The 26,567-nt window shown below is 38.1% G+C and overlaps 1 protein-coding gene across 1 annotated transcript in view; it reads left to right on the top strand.

The window, feature by feature from the left end:
• VPS41 (VPS41 subunit of HOPS complex) overlaps positions 1-26,567 on the top strand; it is a 122,269-nt gene that overhangs the window by 50,355 nt on the left and 45,347 nt on the right. Inside the window, exons 5-10 of the mRNA XM_042474407.1 lie at positions 1,414-1,488; positions 6,245-6,307; positions 7,997-8,062; positions 20,866-20,985; positions 22,971-23,117; positions 24,521-24,587. Coding sequence (XP_042330341.1) covers positions 1,414-1,488; positions 6,245-6,307; positions 7,997-8,062; positions 20,866-20,985; positions 22,971-23,117; positions 24,521-24,587 — 538 coding nt within the window. The remainder of the gene's footprint in view (positions 1-1,413; positions 1,489-6,244; positions 6,308-7,996; positions 8,063-20,865; positions 20,986-22,970; positions 23,118-24,520; positions 24,588-26,567) is intronic.

The following is a 26,567-nucleotide window of genomic DNA, read 5'->3' as shown; positions in this document are numbered from 1 at the left end:
ATGTTGTCCAGAATTCCAAAAAGGTCTCCATGAGAAATAAAATGCAGCTAATGGTAATTCAGTGGGGGCCTGACACAATGTCCTGGATTTTCTTTGTGAAATCTTGATTTTTACACTCATATTAATAATCATAGTCCTAAATTCCTTTAGATCTACATGCATCTAAATTAATTTTCAGCCTTAAAGTTCATTGCTTTTGTACCACATACAGTACTTGGTGTACAAATAATTGCTGCCGTGAAGTCTTGTTGTGCCATACATAGAATCATAGAATTGTAGAGTTGGAAGAGACCATGACCATGAGTGTATGTGGAACCTGCCTTTTATATGAAATGGGAGCTTTTGCTCTTTAATAAGTTAATCTTTTCCTTGGATTTCCAGTTGAGAATGGTCTACTTATGAAGGCAGTGTAATGGAGCAGCCCACCCCCAGAAGTTGTCCTTTCCTTTTCTGGGAATCCAAATGTGTACCTGCTCGATTATTGGAAGATAGACCCACCTTCTGACTACAAGAGTCCCTGGAGTGGCTTGTAGTATTGATGAAATCACAATAACAAGACATTTAAATATAGAACAGAGCACTAGGAAAACAACTCCAGCAGTAGCATGGCAAAATATGAATGTCTCTTGACAGCTGAAGCTAAAAGCTAAAAAGAGGGAGAAAACGTGACAGCAGAACTTTTGGAGGATGAGTCTTCCACAGTCTCGGTGCCCCTACTATGAGAATACTCTCACCCTTATCCCAATGAACTGAAAGCAGAATGTCACTTAGCAAGGCCTTTATCGACAATCACAAAAGTCAGGTGGACTCAGGTAGAACAATTAAGCAGGTCTGAAACCATCATTCCCAATTACCAAAAACAGCTAAGGCCTGTTCCAGACTGCCCAAATAAAGCTGCTTCGGGTCTCTTTGGAGGTATGCTATTTAAATGATGCATGGGTCCTAAGAGTCCGGAGGTTGCGCCAAAGCCACACTCCATTCCTATGCATTGGAGTGCAGCTTTGGTGCAGCTTCCGGATCCTTAGGATGCATGCATCATTTAAACAGCATACCTTCAAAGAGACCCGAAGCAGCTTTATTTTGGCAGTCTGTAACAGGCCTAAGTATCTTAGCAGGACAGCAAACTGAAATGAAAGAGACACTAACCCTCACAGCTTCATATTATATAGTGCTAGCTTCCGTGAACAGAAATTGTTCCACATTACGTGGTTCCTTAGAAACTGTGCCTGGAATCAGGGCCATATTTATTGTTACAATCTAAAAGACACTAACAAAAGGAGAAGGGAATGGTGGTGGGAAAGGGGATGATATTTTAATATTTTAATTTGTTTAATTGTGTTTTAGTATTCCAGCTTTTTGTGTAGTATTATTACCCTTTTTGAAATGTTCTTTCCTCTTCCCAACTTTTAACAGAGCCCAGTTAAAATCAACCAAATAAGCCTGGATGAAAGTGGAGAGCACATGGGTGTATGTTCTGAAGATGGCAAGGTAAAACAAAAGCATCTATTTTCACTATTCTCCTTTACAGTGAAGTCCTACAATAACAACATCTTGGACCATCTGTTTTAGCACCAAACCTGCTTGCGGAGAACTCATAATTAAAGTCAAATATATTTGGTCCAAATGTGCCTTTGGAAAAGTAATTACAAAGAATGTCAATAATGTTACTGGTATTAAGCTGATTAACAACTGTGGCAGGTGGACTTGTCACTGTAATCATTACTACTGTGCCAGTTATACTTCACTGACTACTCTGATGTTCCTGCAAGACAGTAGCTTAATGCTTCTTTGCTATAAATCCACAAAATTGGTTTTTTTGTGGGCAGGATTTCTGTGGGCTGGTGGTTTTGTGTGTGTGTGTGTATTTTATCCTTATGATTATTTCCTCTGAAATCTTTTGATAAGCAATCACAGTCTATCAGAAGAATATAGTGCCATATAGTGGCTGTGTTAAACAAATGTGAAATCAATATATATAATATATGTACAGTTTTCTTAAAAATGTGGCATCTACTTCCTTGACGGGGGACATACATCATTTTGTGTACCGCACAGCCAACAATTATCAGTGTTCTCATGGACTGTTGAGAGCTATGACATTTAAGTGATTTTGATGGTCGATTTTTCCACTTATTAGAATGTCTTTGTTTATTTGTTTGTTTTTTAGGTCTGTGACAGCCTTTGCTAATATTGGTTGAGATGATGAAATTCCAACCATAATCTATTCAGGTTGTTATTTCTAGGGAGCGATGCTGCTAGTAGGCAGTGTATTAATGTCACTTTAAAATATCTATCTCACTTAACAGGGTAGAACACTGTATCTTACTAATCACATTCTTAGGCAGGATTTTTAGGCTCATGAACTGAACAATTTAAACTCAGTGAATTAAAAAGGATAGCTATGTATGTGTACTCCTTTGCCACAGGTTTAACCTCTGCTTTAAAAAAACATACATGTGAGCATATAAGATGTCCATTTGTGTTTCTAAGAGTGTTGTTCCTCAAAGGTATCTTGATGCTACAATAATTGACACAATAATTGAAGTGTTATTGCCAATTAATGGTGTTGAAAAGTTTTATAGCTTGTGTGGGATACTCTTAAGAATAATGCAGTTGTCTCAGCAAAATAAGGGAAAGGCAATAATTGTATAAGATAATCAAAATTGTCCTGGTATTGATGTGTTTTTGGTTTTGGTTCCATTTGAAGACATCCTTGGAAATATAAGGAAGTCTTCCAGATGTCATATTGCTTAGTTTCTTGATTTACTTTGTTTCTTAAAATAGTTAGGTCATAGCTCCAACCTCAGTGCAACAATACAGGTTGCTAACAGCAGTTTAAAGGTGATGGGAGAGGATGTTATTCATGTAATCTGGTCCCAAAATGTTTGTCGTTTTGAACCTAATGATCAGCACTTCACACTGGACTAAGAGATAAACCAGAAGCCAATGTAGGAGAAATAGCAGTGGGATCATACTGTCCACAAAATTGGGTATGGGTAGAACTCTAGCTGCTATGTTTTAGATAGCAGGTCATCACTAGTGGATAATTCAGAATGCTTTTCAGAGGGAGATCAACGTAGAACATAGTACAGCCCTTTATTTATTTTTTTGAAACGCTTTACACAGTCTTCAACCAAAGGATGTTCCCTGAGTGTCTTATACTTATTAACAATCAAGTCCTTGCCTTCAGATTTACAATATAAAGATAGATCCTCGAAAGGGAAAGGCAGGATATAAATAAATATTTATTATTATTACTATTATTATTATTATTATTATTATTATTATTATTATTATTATTATTATTAGATACAAAAGAAAAAAGGATTCGGAAGCAGTAGGGGAGAGGGAATGAGGGCAGTAGTTTTTAGTTACAAAGAATTGGCACAGCTGAAGCTAAACAAAATTATATAACTACTGTATTCCGTATCTCTGGATCTGATTTTTCTGGAGGAGTGTACTTTGTCCAGAACAGATTGACATCTAATACACGGGTCAGTAGTTCTATTAAACAGAAAGACCTCTGCCTTTTCTTGATAAAATGTCATTTTGCATCATTTTAAGGATACATCTGATTCACTACCAATTCAAAAAACCAGATCAAGACTTAGCATATCTGCAAAAAGACAAAACAGAGTGGGAGAGATATAGATGTCCTCTACATACTGACCTCACAGCATCCAAATCTGTAGACTATCTGTTCCATCCATTTCATATAGACATTGACCCTTGTCCAGGCAGGTGGGACATTTTAGTTTACCAGTTATGTCTTGTTGCAGAGTTTACACAGGTCTGGACATATAAGGTAGGCATTTTATGACATTATCCACTGCAGAAATATAAATAATGTCGCTCAGTTTCACCCGTTTGCTATCTACAGAGTTTGGGGATTTGCTCTTTCTCTGAGCAGAGAAAACAAAGGCTAGCATAAAAATTGTCCTAACACATTTGTTGCATTAGTTGACTGGATACATCCAATAATTTTTTTCATATGCTTACACTGAGAAATAGCCATTCCAACAAAACAAGCAGCTGCCTTAACAATCACTGTCCTTTACAATGGAGTCAAAATTGTAACATAGGTTCACTGGAGGTTTTCCACAGCACCCCAGGGGCTAAAGCTGAAAAGATCTCTGTGCTGATCCCTGTGCTTCTCTGGACAATAACATGTAGAAGCAAAAGTGCAGGAGAGATATTATGATACCTTTATTGTCATCACTGTCACAGAATATGTTCCAAAATAAAGCCTAATCCATGCTCAGTCAAATAAGTCACCTATTTTCTCCCATTGTGGCTCTAGCCATTGCTCTGTTGTCTCCATATTTCAGATAACCAAGGACCCAAATGAGAGAACTGGTCAGGAACATTGTGCAAACAATTATATTGCTTGTTTTCCCCCTTGCAAAGGCTGACAAAAGCTTGGAAGAGAACTCCATCCATGGCAGCAGGATGGCAGCCATCAGGAATCTGTCCATGTTAATTATTCTCTGGCCTGTTCTAAGAAATCTTCTGCCCTTCAGTTTGTATGTTCCACAATGTCCATCAGTGCTCTTTGATACATATCTGCCCTACTGCCTTTAAAGAAGGAATATCTCCAGCTTGATTTCTATTACTTTTGGTGGAAGAACTCATTACAGTATAGAGAGGTGTACTTCATGTGTGCATCAAATTCCCGATCATAGCAAATCATTTATTTTGAGGAAAACTCTCTTAGCAGAAGCTATTGTTTAAATTGGGGTAGGCAACCTCATCGGGGACAGGAACCAATTTTCCCCACCAGGCCCCCCTGCAGGCTGCACCTTCCCACACCAAGCCCAATTACCTTCAATTTATTTTGCAGCCACTCTCAAAATGGCAGCTAGAAGACACGTGCCTTTGATTTCTGTCACCATTTTGAGAGGTACTATGGAGGAAAATGGAAATATTTCCTTTGCAGATCTTCTCACAATGGTAACAGGAAACCTTCTCACAATGGCAAGGTGTATCTTTCCCTGTCACCATTTTGAGAGTGGCCACAGAGGGAAATGGAGGTATTTGAGGTAACATGATATTCTGGGGTACTAGTGGGGGCTGGACTGGGAGTGTTTTTATATGTTTTGATGCATTGGGGTTTTTTTCTGTGTGATTTTAAGACAAAAATTGCCCAGCAATAACACACACACACACACACAGGAAATTTGGAGGTTTTTAGGGCTGTAAAAGTGTGCTTTGCCCTCTCCTGGTTTAGATAGTAACAGTGTGCTTGAAAACATGATGCATATTTTTCCCCTCAAATACCCAGTAATTCATCAGTGTTATGGTAATAATTCCTACTGAGAATAGGTGAAGATGGTCCTGAACTTTCCATTTTTGCTTTTCTTTAACAACATTTTTTTTTGTTCCTCGTTGGGTGGAGTGATAATGATCGCTCAAGGTTGTCATCCATTAGGCTTCAGGGCTGATATTATTTGACCAACAAATTCCAGGTGCTATAGGCTATCTTTCTATATATTCTGTATATATATTCTGAGGAGGGAACTGGTAAAACCACTTCTGAGTATTCCTTGCCTAATTCATGTGGTCACCATAAATTGACAGGTGGCTTGAAGGAACACACACACACACACACACACACACCTCTTCCATAAATCCTGTTCCAACACTTGATCCACTTGAAATAATGACTGGGAAAGAACAAACTGTTGCTATTGCTTGTTTCTTAGTGTGCATTTCTGGTACTGTCACTCTGAAATTCACCAATTATTACTTCATCATTTCAAGTAAACCCTTACTGAAGACAAGAATATGACATGATTGAAATGCTATTGAATAAGTTTTCAAAGATAAATGTCTTAATATCTGTACCAATTTTGAATTTACTTTGTAATCCATAGGAAATAATGATATATAAACATGGAAAAGTGGAACCATCAAAAGATGTTAGCATATCTTCATAATTTATCTGTTTTAATCAAATTGTTATCAGTTCAATAAAAGTAATTGTTATCAAGCTAAAAGAGTCCGTTGTCCTTCTGCTGTTCTCACAGTTTAATTGCATAGAAGCATTTCGGTGTTTCCATGCAATATTTTAATGGAATCAAGGACAGGTTTGGATAATTCTAAACTATTAAAGTGTGATACATTTTTTAAAAACCTAGTACAGTATGTATTTGCTGTTGTCATTTCCATTCACCCTTTGATTTCTGAAGTGGAATAAATAATAGACAATTTAAGGCAAATTCAAAAGCATGTCATTTAATTTTAGGTGCAGGTGTTTGGATTGTACACAGGGGAAGAATTCCATGAAACATTTGACTGTCCAATTAAAGTAAGTACTTGGTTAATTCATAACAAATGTGCCATTATTACATTCAGCAAATAGTCATGACATATCCTCCTTTTAAAAAGGCAGGAAGAAAATAACTAGCAATTTGCCATTCAAAACATCTAGCATAAGTGCTGTTGATAGTTTTTCATGATTTCCAGATATTCCCCAGTTGTAGCAGCTAGTGGCTTCTTTGTCAGTGGGGCAGTGACTTAGGGCTAATACCCCAGCATTAAAGGAGCTATCCTGGGAGTTGAACATAAAGGAGTGAGTTATGGTGGCACAACATGAGGCAAGGAGGGAATGGTGACAGTATAGCTGCAGAGTGATAGGAACAAGGGAGGAAGGTGTGGCATAGAGTTCAGCACCTTGGATAGCTTCTATAAACTTCATGCTAAAACTTAAGCAGATTTATCACTCCACTGATATGGAGGCTACTGCTAATCCTCTATGCATACCAGTTATCAAGTCTTCTAGAGGACTAGCCAGAAAAAATTGATTTGGCAAATTGTTTCATGTGCTGTGCTGCATACAAAGCCACATGGGAGAGGAACTCAGTTTAGGGAACTTGAGTTATTTGGTACTGGAAAATGGAAACTGGAAGTTAAACTTAGGTGAGCTAAAACTAATCCCCTATCCCAAGGAAAGACATGACAGGGCCCTCATCATTTTCTTTTTTTAATGTATAGGTATACATAAGGCCAAATAGGGCAGGATATAAAATGTATAATTTCCTGTATCTGGTATGTGTGATAAGTGGGCGCGTCTTATGCGGCTTCCAACATGTGCTGGAAATCGCACTGGAAAAAAAACCTGTCATGCACCCCGGAAGAAGTAATGGGGCACAGATACAAGCCCCATTACTTCTAATGGCACTCGAGAATACATGTTTTTTTTCCCTTAGGGGGGGGGGGGAGGAAGGCAGGATGAATCCCGAAGTAAGGAAAGGGTCCACTGTAGTAGTTGTAGAGTATGTTGGTCAGGATTTGGACCATGGAGCAAAGGGATTGGAGTTTTCCCTGTGCTGTAGCCACAACTAAAAGCCCTCCATTGCTATTTTCTGGAGGAGGTAAACTGCTATTAGCACTAACAGAAGCCTCCCTCATGTGGCCAAAGCCATGCTGAAGGTGGAAGCTCATTTAGATCATTACAGTGGCTGATAGTTATAAAAAAAAATTCCCTGTATGCCAGAGCTCTCAGCATCTCCCTATCAGCTCCTATTGCTATTAAACAACAGTGAACAAAAAACAAAACAAAACAAAACCCTGTAGTTTATAATATAGATGTAATTGATGTATTTATCTTGGCCAGATCCAATACTATGGGTGGGACAATGTTAAAGGGAATGTGGGGCCCATTAGAAAGTTAAAATGATCTATTCCTGATTTTCAAAAGAGAAATGATTTATTAGGCGTGCTTTTCCAATGTAGCATCATGCGTTAGAATAACTCTACTGGACAACATTGTGCAGGTGCATAGTGAATAATATGGGATGGGAAAATCTTTTTTTCTCATCACAACATGCTCTCCATAGGGAAGACAATGGAAACAAATAAACAAAAATCACAGACAGTGTTTGTTACAAAAGCAAACTGGTTGATGCTAACTAAAAGGGCCACTGTATATCCACGTTCTTCTGCAACTCATAAAATCACACTTGACAACTAATACATTTTTGTCCTTTATGTTCAGATCGTTGCTGTTCACCCTCAGTTTGTGAGATCTCATTGCAAGCAGTTTGTAACTGGAGGAAACAAAGTAAGTTTGCCTGATTTCATATTACTGTGAAATTCATACCAGACAAAGCTCTGGATCTGAAGGGACACATATTCCTTGTATTCCACCCCCATTACTACACACTGCCACTGGGGACAACAGGACTTGCAGTCCTGCAAATTTTGCTATCTGCTGGGGGGGGAGGGAGTCTGGAACAGATCCACTGAGGATATTGAGGTCCCACTGTAGAAGGACTTCAGTATATGTGACCTGTCACATGAGGTCAGGTATGGAATTTTCCACTTGTGGCATCATGTTGGTGCTCAGAATGTTTCAGATTTGGGAGCACTTTGGATTTTGGGTTTTCTGGTTTAGGTATGTGCAACCTGTACTGAATTCAGGAGCAATTATTAGTTCTTTGTCACAGTTAAGAATTTATCATGCTACAGATTATCATCATCTCTTTTGTAAAAACATGGGAAAGTGTTTTGGATGTTGCTGATAGGATCATGTGGATTTAGGCCAGAATGTCTTTGCTTCAGCTTCCTGCTCAGCTCACTGGTTGACCTTTAGCTGTCAACCTTGTAGTGAAGCTCTGACAGCATTGTGGCTTTTATTTTATTTTTTATTTTACATAAAATCAGCTACATATGGTTAAAATTAGCGACATACTATTCTCACATTTAATCAGGTGTTTTAAACCTTATGAATTTATTTTTAATAATTTATTTTTAGTAACTTATTTTTAATTCTTTAAATGTATTGAAAAAAGTAATCAAAATTAATATTTCTTTTTAAAGACAACACCCTTGCATTGCCTTTTAAAGAAGCCAATCTTATGTGCTGATTTTTAAACTGCTGGTTTAAAAAAGAGAGGCCCTCTCTCTGCATCCTCTTTGAACTCTGTATTGGTAAATAAATTTATTGATTTCTAAATATATGTTTTCACTCTGTAATTAATTGTTTACCCTCTACATTTGCACTACTCTAATAAGACAGCTTCCATTAATGACTTCCCCCTCTGCAGAGGATTGTCCCCAACCAACCTGTTGCAACTACAAAAATCAAGCCCTCATAATTAACTCTTAAGTAAGTTCAATTCCAGCATGATTTGATACTTTTCCCCACAACCCACATACACACAGCCCGCATTCAGAGTTTTCTGGATGAACATGTTAGTGTCCCTTTTGCTCAGTTTTATTTTGATTTCTCTCTACTGCCTCTAGATCCTGGGGTGGAGTCATGTGCAAATGTGGAAGAACTCATTTTGGGTAATATGCAGATGTCCTGACAAACAGAACAACAGAAAACTCTGAAAGTGGGCAGTGTGTGTGTAGGAGCCCTGGTGGTGCGGTAGTTAAATGCCTGTACTGCAGCTACTCACTCACAAACCACAAGTTTGTGAGTTGAATCCCAGCCAGAGGTGTGGGGTCGACTCAGACTTGCATCCTTCTGAGGTCACTAAAATGAATACCCAGCTTGAAGGGGGCAGTTAGCTTACAGTTGTAAACTGCTTAGAGACTGCTCAGTGTGGTATGAAGTGGTATATAAATGAAGCTGCTATAGCTATTGTTGTTATTGTTTGCCATCGAATCTCAGTGGCAGATCATGGCATCATGGGTTTTATTTTTTTTATTAGGGACTCAAGTCCTTGGGGATCCACAGAAAGGGGGGTTGGAATCACATGTAGCCCAGGGGCTGCACTTTACCCATGCTTGATTTAAGACCATCTGGCAAGTTTATTCCCAGAACAAAATTTGAACCTGAGCTTCCCTGATTCACTGTTACTGTTTTTGACCACCATAGTGTGCCAAGCTCATAAATACTTGCACATGGTGCACTTACACTGTGCTGTGACTTAACCATAGGTTTCCTTTGTGTCCATGCACTTGTTCAGTCATTTCAATGCAGGAGTTACCTCTGCACACAGAAGATAAGACACAAACACAGCTGATGCTCCATTGGGGTACTGAAGAAGCCTTTTTGTATAAGTGTGCCCTGTGTGCCTGTCAAAGCAAACATGGTCCCCAGTGGTGATGTACACACACAGCCGTGCTGCCTTTAGGGACAGTGGGAGCTCAGGTAAGCCTCACTTGTCCCCAATGGCAGCGCATGCATGTGGCCATGCTGCCATTAGGTAAAACAGGGCTTCATGTGAAGTCCCATTATCCCTAATGGTGGCATGGCCACGTCACTGTATAAGAGACCGAATAAGAAAGTTGAAGGCTTTCATGGCCGGCATCCATAGTTTTTGTGGGGTTTTCAGGCTATGTAGCCATGTTGTAGAAGAATTTAATCCTGACATTTCACCTGCATCTGTGGCTGGCATCCTCAAAGAAAGATGCCAGCCACAGATGCGGGCAAAACGTCAGGAATATATTCTTCTAGAACACAGCCACATAGCCCCAAAACCCCACAAAAAACTAATAAGGAAGTCCCTGATTTGAATTTTATCACTGCCGTAAACATGCTGGGCAGTGCAATATATGTGAAGCACCTTGAAGTCTCATGAGTGCTATATAAATTACCAGCAGTGTTATTAAAGTTTTGCAGTGCATACAATAATAGTACGTGCTGTTATACTGCTGAATGAAAGCATAGTAATCATGAGATTTTGGACATAGTGTTTTGTTTCTGTCCAGAGACTATATGACTATTTTCAAATATGAATTGCTGTTGTTGTTCAAAGGCTCTTGTTGTGGTAGAAACCGCGATCGCCTTTTGACCGATGGGTATGGCACTAACTAACTGAACCATCCCTGTCCCTTTCACACTGCAATTAAGTATAGTAAGTTTTGAATGGAGCACTTGGCAGGTGATGGTAACCCTACAATAATAATACATTGTAAATAACAGGGCATCCCAGCCAAAGAAACTGGTGGAGTTTTGAGGCAAGAAGAAAAGACAAATAGTGCTATTGTAGGCCATAACCTTCTACCTTTAAAAGAGGGTCTAATCTTAAAAAATAACAGGGTGAAAGCTTGCTAAATGAAGGTGGAAAAACTGAAATAAAGGTGTTCTTCAGTTAACCCTTAAAGAGCTCCCACATTTTTTCACCTGTTAGTTTAAATGTTGTATTTACACAGTATAGGCACATCAGTATCATTCTGAGAGTTAAAATAGCAAACATAATCTAGAAAAAGCATAGTTTATTTGGGGGGGGGGGGGGATGATTGCTCTTGTTTGTAGGTAGCTTAAACATGCATGTATAAACCCTGACAGTATTGTCATATGTGAAGATGTTGGTAAATTTTGTAGGAGAAAATTATTGAAGAGAACATATTTACACATTATTAGCATACCGGTATGTAATTTTGTTGATGTCTTTGCAAAGTCAGTTTTCAATGAATATGTTAATCTTTTCTCATGCCATTTATAGTGGCAGAGATATTGACCACCGAGGGCATATGAATTCTGTTGACAATTATGCCTTTTATTCTCTTCACTCTTAGCTTCTGAATAACATTTCACAGCAGAGATGGGGGGATGTGTTGCCCTCCAGATATATGTTGAATTACGGTTCCTATTATTATCATTACTTTGCTGTGCTGGCTAGGATTACTGAAAGTTACAGTCCAACTGTACCTGAAGGGCCACATGCAAGGGTGGCTCTAGGTATTTGGCCACCCTAGGTGAGAAATATTTTGGCACCCCCTGTCACCCCTGATTTCCACAGTTTTGTTTGTTAAAGCTAAACATAACATAAAACTTAGGTTCCAATCTCTCGTCATAGTACTGAGAATTAGTCAAAAAGCCAAAAAAATTGTACAAAAAAGCCGCCAGGCCGCCCCTAAAATTTGCCATCCTAGGCGGCTGCTTAGTTTACTTATATGGACGAGCCGGTTCTGGCCACATGTCCCCTATTAGCTAAGGGAAACTGGTTTTTAGAGAAACATATTTTCTATTCAAGGATGCTGTAATAAATCTGGAGTGGAGTTGTCCCTGTAGCACTTTCCCAAAAATATTAGAATGATAAAGGACTGGAAAGGCCCTGTGGTTCTAGCTGATATAAGTCATCCCATTAGCTAGTCATACACAGTCAGTGGTTTTTAGAACATTGGTTTGACGTTACAACATGCTTCATGAGCTTTTGTGACCACAGAATATGTTTAATAAAGGCCAGACAATGTCAATTGATGTTTCCCCCTCACTAGCTGATATTTCTGGGCAGATCTACTTTCCCAAAGCATCACTCCTATGTAAGAACATTGGTTAGGCCAAGAGAACTAGAGTTGTTATATAACAAGTAAGCTGGGAGAACAAAAGCATATTTTTGAAACTTCAGACAGTTATTTTAAGTATTCCAACAGAATTTGTATTTTTGCGCCAAAGTCTTACCTCTATGATTTTTTTTAATTGCCCTGGGTTGGGTTTTTTTTTTTACTGTTGGTGAATCCAGTTTGTCTTTGCTTTGTGAGTAAGTAGCTGACCTTTACCTCTGAACCTCTCTGTGTGTGCTTCATAATAACTGGCTGGATCACTTTGACAAATTATGAAATTGTCAGGATGCTGTTTGCAGCACAGTCCATTTTTAGAAATAGGGTAGTCAGCTGTTTGGCATTGCGTTGGTAGATGAAGAGTACCAGACAAGAAAGGCAGATTGCTTTGTAAGCTGTAAAATGTCAGTCAGTAAATACTGAGAGGTCCCATTTAAGTGAAGTAAGAGTAAATACCATGGCAATCTCTATCCAGGTATTGGCGATTTACCTTAAATCGTGTACACATTTATTGCCTCAATAGCTTCTAGTTCTGAATTGCTGTCTAAAAACAAATGACCATTAGAATGTTTAAATGAATCATTGTGTGAGACCAGCTTCCACTGCTATATCAAAACTGGATCTGGTGACCACGTTTCTCCTCCCACGTGTGATGAAATTTATTGTGCCTGGTTGCTTCCTCTGTCTTCATCCCTCCACTTTTTAATTTTCTCTGGTAGTTACCAGAACAAAGACATAGCCTTGTTTGTTTGTTTCGGCATAAAAAGATATACAGCTAGCCCTGCACATTTGCTGGGGTTGGGGGTGCAGGAACTCCCTGAAAATGAAAAAACAATTACAAGGTTTTTATTTTACAAAGTCATTATGGCGGGGTACAGACCACCCAAAAAGGGCGGTCTGACGGCACCTTGTTTTGCCGTGCGAGAAAGCCACAGCGGACAAACCATGCGGCTTCCTTGCATGGCAAAAAGAACCTGCAAAAAGCGGGTTCTTTCTGCAGCACCCTTGTGATGCTGCAGTGCGCCAGTGGCACGCTCATGACATCACAAGGGGGCGTGATTTGCGGATACTAAGCGTCCGTCGCATCAAAATGGAGTTGCCCATGTGTACAGGGCGCCGCCATTTTGACGCTCTCATCACGTGCTAGGGGTGAGGCATGTATGGGCGATGCACCCTCGGGCCAACCTCTAGCATGTGATGAGGGCGCCCTATAGGCCTGTCTGTCCAGGACCTATAAAAGAATTTGGTAGCACATTTGAATTAAAGGGGGGAAAGTTTAGAATAAATTTCTAGCATAAAGTTTATGCTAGATATTTCTTTTACTCAGAGTGTTACAGATTCCAGAACACAAAATTCCCATCATTTTTGAGAGCCCAGCTCTGTAATATATGAAATGGTGGGTGTCATAATAGTTTTAAGTTTTAGGAAAACATAAGTAAGGGAATAGATCACACTAGTGATAATAGGATCCCTTCCCTTGTTAGCACTATTTGATGTCTGTTTCTTCCTCTAATCTTTTCTCACGAGCCATCTTGGGTAGCATGTTGGGAGAAAGGCAGAACATAAATGAAGAAATAGAAATAAAGATGACACATTCATTGTGCAAATATTTTATACCTCTGACAAGAAGAATGTGATGGAACAGAGATGTAGGAACCAGCCTATTCTGCTTTAACTGCTCCATGCCAGTTACCTTGACTCTCATCTCTTAATCTAGTCTTCACAGGCAGTGGTAACCCACCTTGCTGGTTCCATGGCCTTTGTAAATGTTTGTGTATGTATACCTGTGTTATATACTAAATTTAGTGTGCTCCAAGTGAAAATGAACATTGTCTAATATGCAAAGATTTATGACCCGTTCATATGTTTGATTTGAACATGTAATTGGTTGCATGAACAGTTCAATATATGAAGGTAAAAACTTTTCAGTATCACTGTTCTATTGCAAGATAGAGAAATTTCTCGGAGTAGAATTTGATCTTCAGCACTGAAGATCCTGTATTAAATGTATATATAACAGCAGTTGAAGGCAATATGTTAGGAGGAATATCAGTGATGATAGTTTCCCCAATATTTGTTTTAAATAAAAAAAGGTAAATGCTATGTTTTTTTAAAGAAAAATAAAACACTCTAAATGAAAAATAATTAATAAGGCCAAAAAAGTGAGGATGTAAGTTGATCAGTAATGCCATCTTTTATTTATTTATTTATTTATTTATTATCTTTAATTATCTTTGAATAAAGCAGTTATTCCTGACTGTATTTCATCAACTGGTCTTTAAGGTGCTAAAAGACTCGTTGTTTATGTTGCCACAGATTAAAATGATTATCTCTACCTGCCACTGCCCAGAAACCTATGCCAAGGTACATTCTAGATTTCACCTTCTGGTACCAACCTCCAAAGAAGCTGAGTTTTGAGGTGCAAGGCACTGTCACTAAAAGAAAAGAACTGGCAACCTCATATCTGCAGTGCCCTATGCTTCTTAAACTTCTCACTCACACAGAGATGTGTTTTCCACATTTCACCTCTCCAGTTTCTATTTTTCTGTGCCATTCTGCAGAATTTCCTCTTGGCAGAAGTACAACACTGAGAACAGATTATGTGCCTTGTAGTAACAAGTAACATCACATACGTTTTGCAGCCTGAATATGAGTTGTTCTTTTAATAAGCATTCCAGAATGCAACATTTCTGTTCTAGGAAGCAGGGTTTGAAAAGTGATCAATTTAAATTACATTCCATTGATGTTGTTCCCGACACTGGAGCTGAATGAATGATCCTTTTGAGCACTCTGAAGACAGAGATTACAAGTAATTAGCACTAGTGTTAATTGCTTGACAAGCTCCATTAGATCAAAACACTAGCTCTGCTATGACTCACTGGGACTCCATACAAAAGAGGCTATCAGCCTGATCCTGTCTGTCTTTCTCCAACTGTAATTTGTAGTTGTAGTCCAAAAGGGGAAATTTTTATTATCTTTGAAGAAGAACAGGAGCAGTGAAGATCTGGCTTTCAGGGAAGCTTACCTGATGTTTATCTTCCCACCAAGGAACCTACCCACCTTGATCAAGTTCTAAGGACCACCAGGATTTCCTGGAACACTGTAAGCCAAAACTTTATAAAGCCCAGAGGTAACATGCTCCAACTGGGTAAAAGTGTGGCAAATGGGTCAAAACCTCTAGGTGCCAGCAGTGGGAAGAATGATAAAAACAACATTGACTGAGCGGTCATTAGCTTGTGTTATGCTAGCTATGAAATGCTCCCACTATACATGCAAGTGTTGATGTGACATGTGGTTTAAGTATAGCTGTATTGTAAGAAAACATTACAGAGATTTACTGGCTGAAAACAGATAGGAGAATGAAGTGTATTGCCAAGGAAGTGGTTTTACAACAGCAGCTACTGCTGCTGCTTCTGCTGCTATTGAAATATAAGTACTGAGAATGCTGACTGCCTGGATGTGGATTTATGGGAAATAAAGCCCTAAAATACTTTCTCTAGCCAAGAAGAGAGGAAAACATCCCTCTCATGAAAACAGCTTTTCTTCTTTCTGTACTTAGCTCCCATTGAGCTTAAATCGCTGTCAGTATTGTGATAATGACAATTCAATATTATAGGTGTGTAGGAAATGAACTAAATAAATTAACCAACTGCTTTTAAGAAAAATATGCTCCGTGGATAGCTGCTCCTGGAAATTGCTATAAGCTCCCTATTCTTTCAGTCTCAAGGTGGCTATATTGTACAGAAGAGAGAGAAAGGTTTTAGTAAATGTCTGGAGAATAGTGCTTATTGCTGCTAAATTAGCAATATGGGATTTTTTTTAAGGTGGTGGTGTCATCTACTCATATCTTAGAATCTGTTATTGTAACAGTTGTCCCTAGTGATACAGAAGCTACTTAATTTATCTTAAAACAATAATTTTAGATAATATTATACATACAGTATATTTCAAGGATTGAAAGAACCCCACATACATTACCTTATTTATTGTTACAGAAGCCCTGTAAGCAACACCTGAGTTTATACCACCATTACTTAGTTAATTAATTGAATGTATACCCCATCTTCCTCCTGAGATGGGAGTTAAGGTGGCCATATATACGCACAATCTTTTGATATATGTGCACAATCTTGTGGCATCTTGTTGCAGTTACAGAAATGTACTTGCTACAAAGAGATTTAATGTGGTTTAGGTTTGGTGGACTAAGAGACTACAGTATTGGCTGGGGTTTGGTTCCAGGTCCCTCCATGGATACCAAAATCCATGGATACTCAAGTGCCATTATATACAATGGGGTAGTAAAATAGTGTCCCTTATATAAACTTGCAAAATCAAAAGTTTGCTTTTTGGATTTTTTTAAAAATAATATTTTTTTAAGCTGTGGATGGTTGAGTCCATGAATGCAGAATCCATGGATATTGACTTTTTTTTGTTACATATGATCATTCTCACATGTGGAGTGCCTTCTCTTTAGGATTAGGATGACAGATTACATCTTCCAATACAGTTGCATATATAAGGCCTGAAGGACAGATCCAGGGAAAGAAAAATTAAAAATACCACCCCACCAAATGGAGTTCAAACTGTGGCAGTTCTTGCCGAATTACCAAATAACTCTGCTACCTAAAATCCAGTTTAAATGAAATGGGTTTACATTCCTTCTAGGCGGACGGAGATGAAGTCTCTTAGGCTGGCTTTTGATGAGTGAGCGAAGCTTGAATTTGTTGAACTTCATAAGGGGCAGTGGAAATCCTCTGATTTCCTTTTCTGCTATAGTACCAATGGGATCATACTGCCATAAGTAATAATTGAATTGCCTCTTTGGGGAAAGGCAGACAGTGCTTCTGGTCTGGCAAAGCTTGTTGTTGAGTGATTAGTTACTCTGGAGATTTTTCCCTCTTGAGGCAAAATTCTTGATGGACTGGACGCAGTGGAAATATCTTACGTTGCCTTAAGTATTCTTCATACTGCAGTGCTGGCTAAGGTTCTTGCAGCAGAGTTTGGGAAAGTTACTTTTTTGGACTACTTCTCCGAGATTCCCACAACCAGCATGGGTTTCCCAAACACTCATATTCAGTACCTAACACAACATAATTACGTATTAATGTGGAGTTTAAAACTGTTTTAAATCGGTGTCCTATACAGATTTTAGTTTGTATTTTAGTATACATGATTTTATTTTACCAGAACTTCTTTTTAATCATGTAAATCATGTAATCATGTAAAGAAAAACCTGCCTTATATTCTATATAGAAACCAGCATGCTGTTGGTAGCAGGGCTCCCAAAACAAACGAAACCTCAGAAAATCCTCTTCTTGATGGTTAAGAGGCTTGTGCCAAGTTACCTTCAAAGAAGGTGGTTTGTTAGGTATAAAAAGAATTTATTGTGGAATCTGATAGCAGCTGTCCTGGGTAAAAATAAAATTTACCAATTAAATTAAATTCTTAAGTAATAATATGCAAACTCTTAAAATGCTAGCCATTGTTTTCATTTCCAGTTGACTTCACAAAGATGCATATATCCTATTAATACTTATTCGAAATAATAGATGCCTATTGATTTTATTGGCTTTAATGATGAACAGAGCAGAAACAAATATAACTTAACAAATATTAATATTTGTGTTTCTCATATGAATACATATACCTTTGGGAGAACTTTGAATTTGAATTAGTTTGAAGTAACCCAAATACAAACATACAAACTGCTTTCATTTTCTATTTTATTTTTATTTTTGATATTTGTCATTATTAGGTTATGCAAAATAGATATATTTGATATTCTGAAAATGGTTCCAAGTCTGGAATTTGTTTTGCACTTCACAAGATCTTTGAATTTGGATATGTTACGGTTTACAGGGTGGAATATAACTTTCAAATTTTTCTGTTAGAATGTGTTAGAATGGTTGAGAAGTTAAAATTACAAAAGTTTTTCCTCTAGTCCCCAGTTCAGTATGTAACAACTTTGGCTTATCCTCAGGCTTTCACTAGTAACCTTATGAAAAATGAAGCTGTGGTTCTAAAGTGTAACCTCCAAGGAGGGATCCAGCACAGGAGAATATCTCTAAAACTTCCAAACATGTCTTCCAAGTCCTCTTTTTCGCTCTAAACATTTGTCTTTTACTATTTCAGCCCTCTAGATTTTGGCCCTCCAGATATTGTTGTACAACTTCCATCTTTCCATTGACTATACAGACTAGGGCTAATGTGAGTCTAATCCAGTAACATCTGGGGAAGCAGAAGTCACTCAACTGTGCCTTAGGCAAAGCAAACATCAGAACTAGTGATTGGTGTTGTGTTTACTACAAGGAAAACGTATAGCTTACCACCCGTTTTAGATTTTTGCATATAGTTGATTTGAATTATATAATCAGTTTCTTATTCTACCAACTGATTTATAAATAAATTTGCAGAGCAGCAGTTACCATCAAACTAAAAATTCTGATCAGCTCTTCCTAGCACTAGTATTCAGCTGCTTTATGATGTCTAAGTATATTGGAATTGACAGTTTACTTGGAAAAGACTTTTCTGTAATTCCTGATATGTAAGTTAAATTCTTCTTTGCTCCTACACCTATAGAATTGGATTCATCTTTCTTGCCTATCAAGAGTTGTATTGCTCTAGAACGAACACACACACACACACACACGAGTTGTCTTGCACTAATCCCATAAAATTTCCCAATATGTATTAGTGCAGAAAGATTCTTAGCACATGGCATCTGAAGATTTCTTAATATTCAAATTATCATGACATTTAACAAATGGCCCTAAGACTGCATACAAAATACTTATTTAAACAAGCACACTAATAAGTTAGGCATAGCCCTTAACATTATTAGAAATAAAACATGGAGTGTTAAAATTACAGACTTCTAAAAAAATTTGCCTTCCTTTGTATGGCATGGTGTGTCTGTGGAGTATGTACTGAAGTATACATCTATCCTGCCAGTACACAGATTTTTTTCATTTGATAATTTCCAATCTGCTTTACAATTAATCCAGTCCCACAATCTATTTAATCTAAAGTATTAATATAATGTCTTTTCGTGTTGCAGGACAAAAGGTAGTTCTGTTGAATGCAATAGAACTCAGCTGTTTAGTTCTGGGCATTTCAGCTAAACTGTAATGTAAAGTGGGTTACCAACTTTTGCATCGCAGCATTTTTGTTTATTGAATTTTCTCTATCTTGACTTGCAGTGACTAATTTTAAAGTTTGTTTCCCAAATGGTTTTACTGTATTTCAAATATTTGTCCTCTGGTGCCCTCTTGTGGCTATACAGTATCTATAATAGACACTCTTCATACTTCTTACCTACAATGTGTTTTTAAACAGTCAAGAAATAGTTGCTTTCTATATGTATCTGTATCTATTTATCTTCAGATGCCCCTTGATTGAGAAAAAGGGAGACTCTGTGGAGTGGAATAGGATATACAGTTGTCCCTCCATATTTGCTAGGGTTAGGGGAACAAGACCCCTGTGAATATGGAAAAACCGCAAATAACAAAAACACCATATTTTTACCTGAAGGACACCTCTCTAGGAATCTCTAGGTCCTCCAGTGCAACTCTGTGGTCAATGTCCAACATACACTGACCATAGAATGGCACTGGAGTAGCTACAAATGGTCTTTCAGTGCAACTTTTCGTTAAAGTTGACCACAGAGTTGCACTGGAGGACCTAGACAGTCCTAGAGAGAACATATTAATGAAATCTGTGAATAATCAGATCCGCAAATATCAAAGCCGCTAATATGGAGGGATGACTGTAGATATAAGAGGGGAAATGAGTACAAATCGGATGTTACACCGCGCACAACCCTTTGGCCAGGAGCACATCGTGGATCTGCTGCTGTGGGGTGGTAAATCCACCCTGCTCATGATTTTAGCACTACTCTCCCTACAGCTGACCTGAGTCAAAAAAGAGCTCTGCTGATGCTAGACCTCTGAAGAGAGAAGGTCTAGCATTCAGGGAGCTCCTATTTCGGCTGCAAAACACGCAGATGTAAAATCAACAGAGGAATCACAATCTCTGTGGTGACAAACCACCTAGTCATGTCAGCTTTATTTTGGCCTGTCTGTATAGACCCTTACTTTCTTGTTTTATCTGAATCTAGGCAAACTGGTTAGCATTGAATATGGTTACAGAAGCAAGCCATCTTCAAATTGTGGTTAATGATTCTAGCTTGTGACTGTAAAGTATGGGGTCTTGGGATTCTGCTTGAGCATAATAAAGAATCAGAATTAGCTGAAAATAGAAACAAAAGCTTCTGATCTTTTTGCTTTCTAGAAAAGTTGAATGTGAGGAGCACAGAAACCCAAAGCACAAAACTGTGACTTAGAGTTATGTGCAAACCCAGCACTATGTTATCAAATCTACTTCTCTACTTATATTGAAGTCAAAATTTCATGTTTTTATTTGTCATTCTTTGAAAATTGGTACATTATCAATTTGTACTTTGCAGATTTTAATTGGTTACAAAACATAAACTTTTGCTTGTCAGTGACATTTTTACTACCACCATATTGTCCCCATCTGAGGCAGTGTATTCATTACTGATATGTAAAATTGTTCCTTTTGTGACTCTCTTTCTCAAAAACTGCTATATTTTGTGACTCTTTCTTCTAGTTATTATTATATGAAAGGACATGGATGAACAGGTGGAAACCATCTGTCTTACATGAAGGAGAGGGAAATATAAGAAGTGTCAAATGGAGAGGAAACCTGATTGCTTGGGCCAATAACATGGTAAGCATTGCAAGGTTGCCTTCATTTAAGTTAGTGAGTAGGGTCCAGAACACAGTGCAAAAATAATCCAGTGTGAGACTGCTTTAATTGTCCTGTCTTAATACTAGGGAATCCTGGGAATTGTAGTTTATAGTGGCACTAGAGCTTTCTGACAGAGAAGGTTCAATGTCTCACAAAACTACACTTCTCAGAATTCCTTAGCCTTGAGCCAGGGCAGTTAAAGCGGTCTCAAACTGGATTATTTCTGCAATGTGTTTTGGACCTACGTCTCTGGTATCATACTATTGCAGTATTTGCAAATGTTTTAATTGTCTTGGTGATTAAAGTGGCTCAGTTTTGTGTATATTACTGTCTATTTTCTAATGATCACTGGAGTGATAACTATTGTTGCATGTGAAGAATATAGCATATTTAATTATATTAAATATAATAAAAGTGCAGCCTAAAAATGTACAAAGCAACAGTTGTTACAAGGCAGTTTCTATTTGATATTGTTGATACTGTTATCTGTTCTGAGCCACCAAGAATAAAGATGGGTTATAAATTTTGATCCATGCATCAAAATTTGGTACTGAAAGGGGATATTGAATAGGGGACATTGAGTAGGTTAATCAGCAAAGAACTTGAATTTAGACTTCTTATAGTAAGGGGCTTTTATATAAAAAGCACAGCTGAATTTACTATTTTAACTAAAATTGGTGCCTCTTGCTGTGGCCCAATTAATTGCATATTTCCTCATATCTGCTTTGTGCTTGAGTTCAGTTGCACTTTCTGGTGAGCAGAAGCAAAGAATAAACTACAAGACTCTAGCAAGGCTTGGTCAGCATCCAGTGTGGGATGCAACTACATTCATCATATTAATAACAACTAGAAAGAAATTAGCTATCACTTCTTCTCAGCAGCAAAAGATCATAGTTTGGGACTAGGAAATACAGCATCCTTTCAACAGCAGAATAGCCTTAAGATGAAACAGATAGATGTTGTGTAGGAGATGAGAAAGAGATGAGCTTCTTAAAAAGAACATCATCCAGAAAAGCTGTGTTTTTTATTCGGTAGCTTGTATCACTTTTTAAAACAAAGTGGATGAAATGTAACAGAAAACCACTAATTTTGTTTAGATGTGGGATCTGTATAGAGCTGTTAAATGTTAGGATACAATGTTGTTGAAAGCCACTTAAAGTGTATTCTCAGGTGAAAGTGTTAGTTCACTTCAATGTGTGTATGCATGTGTGCATGTGCGCGTGCGCACACACACAGATACATACACACGTGTGTGTGTGTGTGCTGCATTGTTATAACTTGTGGCTTCTGCATGATGCTCTGAACCACTGATTATTATTCTGTGTTACCTCCCATGAGAGGTGATTCTTCAGCTGTCACACATATTCCCAGAGGATGCATGAAGGATATATACCTTAATTGTGTCACGCTGAGGAAAAGATGCCAGTGACACAAATAATACTAAGAACCTCAAGAACTTGTAGCTGAATTTCCAGAGCAAGGGTAGACAGCTGAGTGGGAGATTGGCTTCTTAGCACTTTATGGGATATCAGCAGCAAACTTTTAATAATTTGCAACAATTATATAAAATAAAAAAATAATGTCAGGAGCTCAATGTATTCTTTTGCATTTTTGTAGGATGTATTGTAATATTCTTTAGAGTATAAGTTTTGAGCATGGATGTTTCTGTGCATATTTAGGTCCTTGTGCTAAACTGTGCCTGCAGAGAGTAAGTTGTGGCTGCCTGCCTGCCTTAGTCACTCCTGTACTTTCAGCCAAAATTATAGTTTGCTGCAGAGCAGATAGACTGATACAAGCATTTCCCTCCAAATGGCTCCAATTCCTTGTCCATCTCCAGAATCTTTTTTGTGCTTTCCAGTAGGACCATGCTGCCACCTTGGTATAACATGTGATACGATATATCTGGACTTTGGTCTTGTGTGTGAGGTGCCACACTGAATTCTCTTACTGTGTATTTCTTCCAGGGTGTGAAGATACTTGATGTGATTGCAAAGCAACGAATCACCAACGTGCCCCGAGACGATATAAGCCTTCGTCCTGATATGTATCCCTGCAGCCTTTGCTGGAAAGATAATTTAACACTGATTATTGGCTGGGGAAATTCAGTAAAGGTACAATTACCTGTCTTTGTAATAAATGCTTGCTGCTATCACAGACAAACAGAGGATTATTTCTGAAAAGCAAAGGCGATAGGGAGAAAAAAAAGAAAGGAATTTGATTTGACTACTGTGTAGAGGACTCCTGCTGCCATAGAAATGTCATTGGGCTGACCTTCATAAGAAGGAATAATGACAAATGCCCAGTGGTCAGACGGATTTCTCTGAGCGTGTGCAGTTTGCAAGGCTATGGGATGATTGTCCTTTCTTTGTCTTTAAGAGATGTGCCTGGAGAGCTGTTAAGATAGAGTTATGAAATTCATTAACTTCCTAATCTAGTCAGGAAACAATTAGTATGAACGTTTTAGCAACTATTTTTCATCTGGCCTTATTTCAATGGTTAGTGAAATCTAGACCAGAATGGTAAATGCAGAGTTTCAGCAACTGCTTTCCAGAAGTACTAATCTGCAAATCAGACATAGAATTTATTAAAAGCCTCTTTCTAAGAATGAAATCCTACAAATAGATTCATGGGCGCAATCCCTATTGAACTGAGTGGGTCTTACTTCTGAGTAGATATGTTCAGGAAGTCTACTTACGTACTGTAATAAAACGTCTGCATCACAAAGCCCTGGAATGGTAACCTTAAAAATAATTAAATTATGTCCCTACAATTCTGTTACTTATAATGTTAACCTGGAATTATGACTATTGGAAACAAGTTGCTTATTGTGGTGGTGGGGTTTGACTCTGTACAAAAAAAAAGTAAAGTAATAATAAAAATGAGAAGTTACAGGGCACCTTAAAGACTATCAAGTTTTTGGAGGCATCAGTATTTTGAAGCAAAAATCTCTCCTTCCTCAAATGCATTGATAGAATTTTCTATCCAAGTGGAAGATACACATTTGGTAACTGTCAAATTAACAAGTCTCTTTCTGCATTCCCATTTCTCTCTGATCTCACCCTTAAGAATGAACTCTTTGCATATATATCTAAAGCTCTAAGATTATATTCCTTGCATCTGATTGTAATTCTCAAAAATTCATGCTGTAAAAGCATCTGTCGTTTTAAGGGTACCACACAGGTCTTTGTGCCCTGCAACAAGATTAACACATCTACCCATTGGTCTCATTATTGACTTTATTGCAACTGTCAGATAGAACTAATCAAATGAAATAAGTGAAAACAGAGAGAAACCAGAAAGCAAAATTAATGTTATATGTAAATGAAAATGTAGCCAGAATTTCATTGTTACCTAAGATATTGCTTTGCTTGATGTTAAATTTTTTGCTCTCTCTGTTTCTTAAAATGTCATCTTCATGGAAATTGTAACCTTCAGATTTGCCTGTGTCTACAAGTTGCAGTATTTCTTCAGGCAAGCAACCCCCTTTAATTAATATGATGATTTTATTTTATAGATCTGCTCAGTAAAAGAACGTCATGCAAGTGAAATGCGAGACCTACCTAGTCGCTACGTGGAAATTGGTATGAGCATAGCATGTTTTTCATAACTTATCACCAATAGACGTTAAAACTGTATGATCTTTGTGTTTTGGTTTGTTTCCTAAAAATGAGTATTTGCAGGAGCATAAATTCACTGTATGAAAAAATATTTCAGTAAGTTTGTCAAACATTTTTAGGTAGGAAGCTGGTTATAAAAGGCAAAAACTGGTAATCCATTTCTGTAAATATATGAATGTATTTATTGTGATGGTTATAAAGTGCTGCATTTGGAGAACGGTATGTGCTGTCTTGGTCACATCTGTGTGTAAATGTGATGAATTATTATGGTACCTAAAATGTGGCTGTCTGGTTACCACCACCATTAAAACAAATGTCAGAAAGTGGTTGTGTCCATCTTGACAAGTGAACAGTTGCAGTGTGGACTCTAGCCTAGGGATGATTTGATGCTATTTAAGCATATTCTTTAGGCATACCCTGGGAATAGCAGAGATTGGAGTGTGCACAGGAAGGGGAGGTGGGAAGAGGAAGAGCTATACTGTCATAAATCTGCCCAGGCACATGTTGTAAGGGTGGAGTATTTGTGGAGACAGCTTCTTTATCTTCTCTCTTCCAGCCCACAGTATTCCTTACATATTTGAGGATCAGTGCTTTATCTCACTTAGCTGCTAACAATCTGTTTGAGATTTCCTGTTCTGGTTTCAGATCACAGCATTCCAGCTCTGTTGAATGCTGTGAACATCGCTCCTTTAAACATGGCTTGAATGAGACTGAGAGGAGGTTGTCATTTATCCATGTCTTCATAGAGATTACAATATCTTTTGATACCATCTTGCTTAAAATCTTGTATTGTACAGGATCATCTGCCTCTGATTCCTGATACTGTTACTATACAGTTAAAATGATATGTGGTGATTTAGGTTTTTGTTATTGTTGACAAAAAGGTTACATATTAAATGCTTTGAGAGCTGATTAGCTAGCAAGGATGGACCTACACCAAATAGAAATATAGGCAAGGAGCATCCCTCCATTTGATCAGCCTTTAAACGCCTTGTTTGTATTCTGTTGTAGCCACTTTTACAACTTTGCACAATGTTAATCAATAATTTGTCCTTGCCATATAAAATAATAGCTTTACATGTATGACTGTTAATAATGATTCATGAACATCCACAGGCATACTATTTGGTGAATGAGTATTGATGTAATTTTTTTTCACCAAGGCAAGGGTGGAAGAGGAGAACATTAACATGATGCTGCTCGTACAGATCAGTGCTCAACAACTTAACAAATGTAGATGGATTGTTTTGTTGGTCTCAGCTGCTGAGTTGATGGTTGGATAAAGTGCTTGTAACAAGAAGGCCCGGCTATGGGACAGAGACAGCTTTGTTCTCCTTGGTTGATGAACTATGCAGGGAACTGGACGGGATGAGTGTGCCCCTGTTGGACCTTTTAGTGGCTTTTGATACCATCAGCCATGGTATCTTTCTGAGCTGCCTCTCAAGGGTAGGACATGAGGGCACAATTCTGTAGTGGTTCCAATCCTTCTTGGAGGGGTGAATTCAGAAAGTGGTGCTGGGGGATCCCTGCTCGACCTCATGGCCTTTGGCTTGAAGGGTCCCTCAGGACTCAGTTTTCTTTCCCATGCTATTCAAGCATCTACATAAAACCACTGGGAGAGGTTATCCAGAGTTTTGGATTTGGGTTTCACCAGTATGCCAATGATTCCCAGCTCTGCCACTCTTTTCCATCCAGTTCCAAGGAAGCTGTCTCTGTACTAAACCAATGTCTGCTATTGGTAATGGACTGGATGTAGGCAAACAATCAAAACTTAATCCAGACAAGACACAAGTCGTTCTTGTCAGTCATAAGGCAGATCAGGGAATAGGGATTCACCCTGTATTGGATGGGATGGCCCTTGCGGTCTCTTCCAACTCTATCATTCTATGATTCTATGGATTACACTCCCCCTGAAATCTCAGATTCACAGGTTGGACATGCTTC

Source organism: Sceloporus undulatus, chromosome 6 (assembly GCF_019175285.1).
Source record: "Sceloporus undulatus isolate JIND9_A2432 ecotype Alabama chromosome 6, SceUnd_v1.1, whole genome shotgun sequence".
Lineage (NCBI taxonomy): Eukaryota > Metazoa > Chordata > Lepidosauria > Squamata > Phrynosomatidae > Sceloporus > Sceloporus undulatus.
Note: the sequence above shows the minus strand (reverse complement) of the source record. Positions and strands in the feature narration are given on the sequence as shown.